The following is a 7,500-nucleotide window of genomic DNA, read 5'->3' as shown; positions in this document are numbered from 1 at the left end:
CACCGGCTCATTCCCTCATATTCTTTATCGCTTGCACGAGCACTTAACAAATGCACAACGACAAACAAACGATCTGCTTTGCTTTTTTTTCTTTCTTTTCCTTCCCCTGAGTTTTATGTCTTCCTTAAGTGGGCGAGTCTGTCGTGATTAAGTGGTAAATAATGATTTAGTGAGTTTATTGTTTTGTTTTGCGCCATCTTGTTTACGGCTGTTTGTTTGGTTGTTTGCGGACGGATTCGTTGGCAGTGCACACACGCACGCAAAAACGCACATATATATACACGAATGGATGTGCAATTGTGTACTTGGGTCTGTAGGTGTGTCTGCGTGTGTGTGTGTGTGTGTGTGGGGGTATGGGTGTGGGTGTGGGTGTGTGTGTGTGTGTGTGTGTGTGTGTGTGTGTGTGTGTGTGTGTGTGTGTGTGTGTGTGTGTGTGTGTGTGTGTGTGTCGGTGTGTGTATGTGTGTGTGTGTATCGGTGTGTGTATGTGTGTGTGTGTGTGTGTGTGTGTGTGTGTGTGTGTGTGTGGGTGTGTGTGGGTGTGTGTGTACGCGTACTCTCTGTTTCCCCCTGGCCAGTTTTCCCCTCTCACTTTCCCTCACTCTCCTCTTCCTCTCCCACTCTCTCCCTCACTTTCTATTTACGACGTTCCATCCATCTTAAAGTTTGGATTATTTCGTTTTCTCGCGAGGCCTATCCATTGCCAGATTTTGAGGGAGCAAAATTTCCCCTCCAGCTAAGTGCACCATTCCTCCTGGAAATGTATGGAGACACTTACAGACCCTCCCCTCCCCCCTCCCTCCCTCTCTCCTGTACATATGCTCCTCCCCCTCCCCCCTCCTTCCCTCTCTCCTGTACACATGCCCCTCCCCTTCCCTTCCGTCCCTCCAATGTACCCTCCCCCTCCTCTTCTCTTCTTTCTGCTCTCACCTTCTTTCTCTTCCATTGTTCTGGCCCCTTCTCTCTTTCACTTCTCTTCAAACACCCCTCTCTTCCTCTCTCCCTCTTCCGCCTTTTCCTTTCCTCTCTTCTTCTTCTTCCCCTTCCTAACTTTCATCTCACTTGCTTTCATTGATAACTTTATTTGTGTATGTTTACCTACGGAGTTAATTTCCTTTTTTTCAGATTGATATAAACGAAATGTTTTAGATCACTAAGAAATCTGAGATGCTGGTGAGTCTCATAATGATACAGAAGTTATTGATAACGGAAATAAAGAGTGCAGTTACATCAAAAGCTAGGAGAGATATTCAATAAACTTCGTACTATGAATCATTCTAATACTAGCTACCGTAAATATGTAAAGTGATGAGTCTTACTATCAGAAACTAATGACAAAATGCAGGTTCACAAAGTTATATACAAAACGTATAAAACACATAAACACATGTATATCAGCGTGTCTGTGTAACTCGCTCATATATATTTATCGGTGGATCAACATTCCTGGCAAAAAAAAAGAAAAAGAAAAAAAAAAACGCTTACAAATAGAAAAAAAACTTTCAAGAAACAACTTTGGAAGTCATGCCTGACGCTACGTTTAGTTACATAACATTCGTCCCGTTTCAATACCTTTCCTTAATAATTAAATGTACCCAAGTAGCGTAAGAGGATAACTGAAGAAAACTTGAGGGCTAGACGTAATTAATAATACTTAAACACACACACACACACACACATATATATATATATATAAAGCGAAAAGGATATTATTGTGATAGTCTGTGTAATCTCGTTAATTCTCTTTTCAGACAGGAAGATATATTTCTATTCTATATTTTTTTTCTTGGCCTAATCCTTTCCTTTGAGTTATCTCCCTCTTTACTTTATCTGTTTGGTGTTATCATCACGTTTCCTCTTGTGTGCTTGATTACCCTTTAATGAGTAGGAAATGTAACATAAATAGAATTGTATGATACTAGTAAGCGAAGCAGCGAGTGTGTGTGAGAGAGAAAGAGAGAGAGACAGAGAGAGTAGAGGGAGGGAGTATGCGAATTAAAAAGAAGGAAGTACAAGGAAAGCCCTTAAAATAAAACAAAAATACAAAAAAACAAAAAATGGAAACCTCAACTGACAGGCCTTATCTGACCTCTATCGCCCCCCCCCCCTCCTATCCCCTCTTCCCTCGCCTCCAACCACCTCCCCTTACCCCCCCCCCCACTCCTCCCCTCAGCCTTGTCCTTCTGTGCTTGCTTGCTTGATCGTGACCTAGTTTCCTGTGCTTCTCGCGTGGTGCTTGCACGAAGGGGAAAGAGGAAAGGGGGAGGAGAGAGAGAGAGAGAGAGAGAGAGAGAGAGAGAGAGAGAGAGAGAGAGAGAGAGAGAGAAAGAGAGAGAGAGGTCGTTCTTCTTGCTCGGTGAACAGAGGTCGTAAAGGGTCTTCCTAAGTGGAGGTCGTAGTGTCTGTTATCAGCTTCGTGTGTAAATATATGCGTATTTTTTTTTTTTTAAAGTCGTGTGTTCGTTCGTTTGTTTTCCGTAAGGCGCTCTGCGAAGTGGTTCAGGAGGAAGAGGAGGAGGGGGGGGGGGTGGAGGTGGTGGATAGGTCTAAGGGAATCGATGGTTGTTGTGGTGATGCTGGTGAGGTGGAAAGGGGCGCTGGTGATGATGATGTGGTGGAGCGGTGTTTGTGGTGGTGAGGTGGACGCGAAGCCAAGATACACCTTTTGCTAGGCACTGTGATGCGGAAAGAGGTGTGGTGGGGGTGTCTGTGAAGTACAGAAGGGTTAGTAATGGTGAGGAATGGCCATGTGATGGTGATGGGGCGAAGGGGGGGGGGGGGTGGAGGCGCTGATGTGGAGCGGCGTCTTCCCGAGTTGTTGTGGAACGAGGCAAGAGGTGGCGAGGAGGTGGAGGGGAAAGTTTTAACGGTAACGAGGCGGGAATGAGGGTGAAGTGGAGAAGTGTTAGTGATGATGGTGATAATACAGTGATGTGGGGTGAGTGGTGTGGTGAGGAGTGTGGAGGCGGTGACCAGGTGGACGCCGATAATGGTAATGATACAGGAAAGGGTCAGGGATGGCGGTGGTGGCGAGAGATCTGTGATGGTGATGAGGCGGACAGGGCCGAATAGTGTTGGAGGGCGAGGTGGAGATGAAGTGGTGGCGACGGGCGCGAACGGAAGAGGTGGAGACGGCCCTGTGGAGCGGGCGGGTGGTGGTGATTGCGAAGTGGAGCGGGCCGCGGGTGGGGGCATGGTGGCGTGGTAACGTGGTGGAGCGGGCCGGGTGGTGGCGATGTAGCGTGGTGGAGCGGGCCGGGTGGAGCGGGCCGGGTGGTGGCGGGGTGGCGTGGTGGAGCGGGCCGGGTGGTGGCGGTGGCGTGGTGGAGGAGCAGGACGGGTGGTGGTGGTGTGGCGAGGTGGAGCGAGAGAGACTGGGGTTCGCTGGCTGAGTCAACGAAACAGCTGCACACTACGCAGTCATACCAGAACTTTCATAGCTTTTTCTTTCGACTTGTCTCTCCCTCCTCCCTCCCCCCCTCGAAAAAATCACAGATCTCAGCCTCCTTTCCAGCTGGGCTCTCAGGCTCTCCGTCAGCCCGAGCGGGTCGTCGTGGCGATCGGCGACCGAGTGCCAACCCGCCACCGAAATCGGTCACAGGCGCTTTTAATTTATGAAAAGTCGCCCGTGGATCGACGGCGGCGGCCGAGCGTTCGCATCGATCACGTCTTCCTCCGCCGGCGTTGGAAAACCCTCGAGCCGTCCGTGGCGCGCTGCCGGACCCTGCCCACACTCTTCTACCTCGCCCTTTGCTTCGTCACCGTGCCCTCCGCAGGCCCCTAAGTGTGCCCCCGTCCTCACCAACGCACCCGTCGGCGTCCAGGTGACGACGAGGCCCGAGAGGAAGCGCTTGTTAGGGGATCGATGTGCGGTGGTTGGGCCGTTGGATCGTACGTCTGGCACGGGTCCCGCGAATGCACCCGGCTGCGCTCTGCTGCCATCTGGCGCCCAAACCCGCGCTAGCCAACCTGATTAATCACTTTTACATGCTCTTTTCTATCCATTTTCGGTCAACCATGAGTATCTACTCGACGCGGAATGTCAGCCGAAAATCAGAGTGTATCTCCAGTCCCCCAGAAAGGAGCCACGAGCAATAGGAAGGGAGAAATAAGGGATAAAAAAGGCTGATGTTGTGTGGCTGAGCGCCCCCGCCACACTCCCTTGTTCAGCGCCGCACACACTCGAGTCCCGCGGCTTGGAGGACGCTCGGTGGCTTCCCGCACGCTTTTCTCGCCCAAATTCAAGGGTCCAGTGCCGAAAATGTGCTTAAAATGACGCGCAGGACCTGGTTCAAAGTGCAGTGAGTGATGTGAGTGCAAAATAACGGCGGGGAAGTGAAATTTTAAAGGTGAATTCGAGGTGATAGTTGTAAACTGGCTGGCGGTGAGATCGGTTAGTCGCGCCTGGTGACTGTCGCGCACTTTTTGTCATGGAACTCGCAAATCCGCGTGCCAGCCTCGCTCTAAGGAACTCCTCGACCCGACAGTGCTCTTAAGGTGTCTCTGTTGCCCTCCGTGGCGAGGCCTGTGTCGGCGGTGGTGCCCCTAGGACCGCAGAAGAGGCGCGAGTCGTCGAGGTCTCGCGGAGGAGGTGGCGACTCGGCTCGACCACTCTCGCCAGGCGGAGGTTCCTCTTGGTCGATACCGGCGCCGCTTCTTCCCTTCCACACACCCACCTATTTTAGCCAGCACGCCCTCGCCCGCACGCCCTCGCCCTCGCCCGCACGCCCACGCCCATCGCCAGCCTCTGCTCTAGGACCCACGCCCTTCGCCGCACGGATCTGGAGGCCGGCAGAGGCGACGCACAGGTAAATATGAAAGTTTTTTTCTCCCTTCTCGCAGTCCGACCATTAGGGTGAGGAGAGCGAGGGTGGGTTTTCCGAGGGTGATTGTGCTTAAGGGTGAGTGCGTGTGCGAGGCTGCAGGGAGGGTAGGGAGGGTGGGAAGTGTGTGTTTGTGTGTGTTTGATTGTGTATGCCTCTGGTTGTATGTGTGTGCGTGCGTGCGTGAGGCTTGGGTATTTTTTTTATGCTTTATTTTATTACGGAGAAAGGGGGTTGTTAAGGGTGAGTTGGTTGGGTTGTCGAGTGTGAAAGGCGAGATCAGCTGACGAGTGAGAGAGAGAGAGAGAGAGAGAGAGAGAGGAGAAAGAGAAAGAGAAAGAGAGGGAGAGAGAGATAGAGAGAGAGGGGGGGACAGAAAGGGCGCTCATGCAGGTAGTGAGGGAAGGGCGCTGGCGAGGAAGACGGGGAATTACATACGACAGAACCTCAGAAAGTCCCTCTCCTTCCTTTCCTCATCTTCCCTCCACCTCCCCTCCCCCTTCATCCACCACCTCCTCTCTCTCTCTCTCTCCTTCAACCTCCCTCCCCCTCCCTCCCCCCCCCCATTCCCCCACCACCACGAAACCCTCAATACCTTGCACGAAGACGCCCTCAGAGGGCTTTCGGCGAGGACGTGGTGGGCGTGTGGGCGTGGTGGGCTGAGTGCGTGTGCGTGCGGGCGGCGTGGGCGGGGTGGGCTGAGTGTGCGTTCATCAGCTGATACGAGCATCACCCTTTTTGCATGGCGACCCGGGTGGTGGCGGGCAGGCGGGGAGGCGGCGCGCGGGGGCCGGGCGGCGGGCGCTCAGCCGGGGAGGACGCCCGCCGCCACCGCCACGTCGCTACGTCTAACTACCGTTTTTTTCGTGATTTCTACTTTATTTGCACGTAAGAGGCCTCTGTGACACGTTCCGGACATGCCGACGAGGCCCCCGCGACGGCACCTGCGAAGAAGGCCCGGCTGCAAGGGAATTGAAACAAGCAAAAGCTGCAATATGCATTACATGTCAATTATTTACTTTCATGTCAGGCTTCCCTTACGCACGTGACACGCTGTAAACAATGACAACGTGGCCGAACATCCACACACCCATAAACGTTTTTTGAACACGTCTTCTCTTCCGCCCTCGAACTTCTCGGTCTCGAGATCGGGAATAGAGATGGATTGGGGGGGGGGGGGGGGGGTGAAGAGGCCGCGGCATACGCCCCTGTTGACGGAGGAGGCGCCTGGTAATTGTTGATTATTAAAAGGATTGGTGGTTCTTGCCCCAAAACTGCTGCTGGTCCCCACGTGTTGAGCGGCAGCAAGTCTACTTTGCCCTTCACCAACGTTTTCCGCGGGGGAGGGGGGGTGTGGTAAGGTAAGGGCACTGGAAGGAGGGGAGGGAGAGGGGGTGAAATTTTGAACGTTTGTCGAAGGGGGAATAGGTGCAAGCTGATGTGTAGGGTGGAGGGCGAGGGTGAAGGCGCTGTGGTGGAGAGGGCGAGGGAGAGGGCCTCGCCACCACACCACGCTTACCTTTGTCGTTCCCGCAGAGCGTGTGTGTGCCGCATTAGCCTCTTTGGGTATTTTATTGTTTGCACATATGTGCATTTGGAAGTTGCAAGATGTGTCTGTTTCTTGCAAAACCTCGAAGGAGAAGCCCAGTGTGTGTTTGTGTGTGGCAGCGCGTGTGTTGGGGTTGTGTAAGCAATGGAGGCGAAGCGAAGTGTTGGGTAATGCAGTCTCGCCGATTTTTACTTGTTTCTCTCGGTCGACTGTGTTTCTTAGAATCCCTCTTGCATATGGATAGTTTGGATTGTAGTCCGTGTCGGAGAAGGAAATGTAAAGGAATCAGAGCCAGAGGGAAAGGGGCTAGCTTGGCTAGGGATAGGCCTGCCGGTCTCTCGCGGTGCTCTGGAAAGCAGCTGTGTGAGGGACGCTACTCGTGTAGGGGGAAGGGAGGGGGAACGAGGGGGGTGGAAATGTTGGAAATTCGCTGCGCTGGGACTGGGTGGATAGGTCTGGTTCAGGGAATAGAAAGGATAGGGAATGGAGGTGGTGTTTGATTGTAGCAGAGGCGGGTGGTGTGGCATGGAGCGTTGGTTAGGGGGTAGAAGAGAGAGAGAGTGAGTCGGAGGGTGTGGAGCGGGCTTGGTGGTGAGAGGGGCCGAGAGCTTGGCTTGGCTTGACTCGGCTTGGCTTGGTGTGGCAAGCTGTGTTCGAGTAACGGGCTAAGGTTGCGCTTGTGAGAGGGACTTGCTGCTCTTGCGTTTGGGAGCTGTGTGGGCATGGTGGGTTCGAGTTCGCTTGGTTCGTTCGTGCTTCAAACACAAGCCGTGTTGAGTTTGGCGAGGGAGGGGAATGTGAACGGGCGGGCGGTCGCTGTGAATGCTACAGTGCGGCGGTTAGTTTGCTTTTAACGGTGCTCGGGGTGTGCCTGGCTATGGTATGGTGAAGTCGTGCCTGTAGTTAAAGCAGGCTTGTTTATTTTCCTACTATGATGAGTGTGTTGTATTGTTTTGATATACGGATATGGAGATTGTGTTAGGCAGAACGAGTTTGTACAATACAGTGTATTTAGGCCTGAATCTTGGGTGATTATTTCGGGTATTTTGTGAAGGGTCCTCTTACTTTCCAGTCTTATTTTCCCGCTTCTGTGGAAGTACGCCTGTTTGGTAAAGGTGTTATTGAGTG

General features: G+C 52.7%; 2 protein-coding genes across 13 annotated transcripts in view; one reads left to right on the top strand and one right to left on the bottom strand.

Annotated features, from left to right (window-relative positions):
* Window positions 1-3,942, bottom strand: part of LOC125039315 (extensin-like) — a 7,188-nt gene extending 3,246 nt beyond the window's left edge. The window contains exons 1-2 of the mRNA XM_047633153.1: window positions 3,803-3,942; window positions 2,719-3,388 (exon numbers count right to left, since the gene is read on the bottom strand). Of these exons, the coding sequence (XP_047489109.1) occupies window positions 2,719-3,388; window positions 3,803-3,942 (810 nt within the window). The remainder of the gene's footprint in view (window positions 1-2,718; window positions 3,389-3,802) is intronic.
* Window positions 3,943-4,171: 229 nt separating this feature from the next.
* LOC125039494 (trithorax group protein osa-like) overlaps window positions 4,172-7,500 on the top strand; it is a 109,375-nt gene continuing 106,046 nt past the window's right edge. For 10 of the 12 annotated variants that reach the window (XM_047633507.1, XM_047633502.1, XM_047633501.1 and 7 more), the window contains exon 1: window positions 7,080-7,210. In XM_047633507.1, the coding sequence (XP_047489463.1) occupies window positions 7,095-7,210 (116 nt within the window). In that variant the 5' untranslated portion in view covers window positions 7,080-7,094. Of the gene's footprint in view, window positions 4,809-7,079; window positions 7,211-7,500 lie in introns of those variants that run through there. The other 2 variants (XM_047633508.1, XM_047633509.1) reach the window with 1 other exon arrangement.

This window comes from Penaeus chinensis, chromosome 27 (assembly GCF_019202785.1).
Source record: "Penaeus chinensis breed Huanghai No. 1 chromosome 27, ASM1920278v2, whole genome shotgun sequence".
In the NCBI taxonomy this organism is placed as follows: Eukaryota; Metazoa; Arthropoda; class Malacostraca; order Decapoda; family Penaeidae; genus Penaeus; species Penaeus chinensis.
This window is presented reverse-complemented; position numbering and strand designations above follow the sequence as displayed.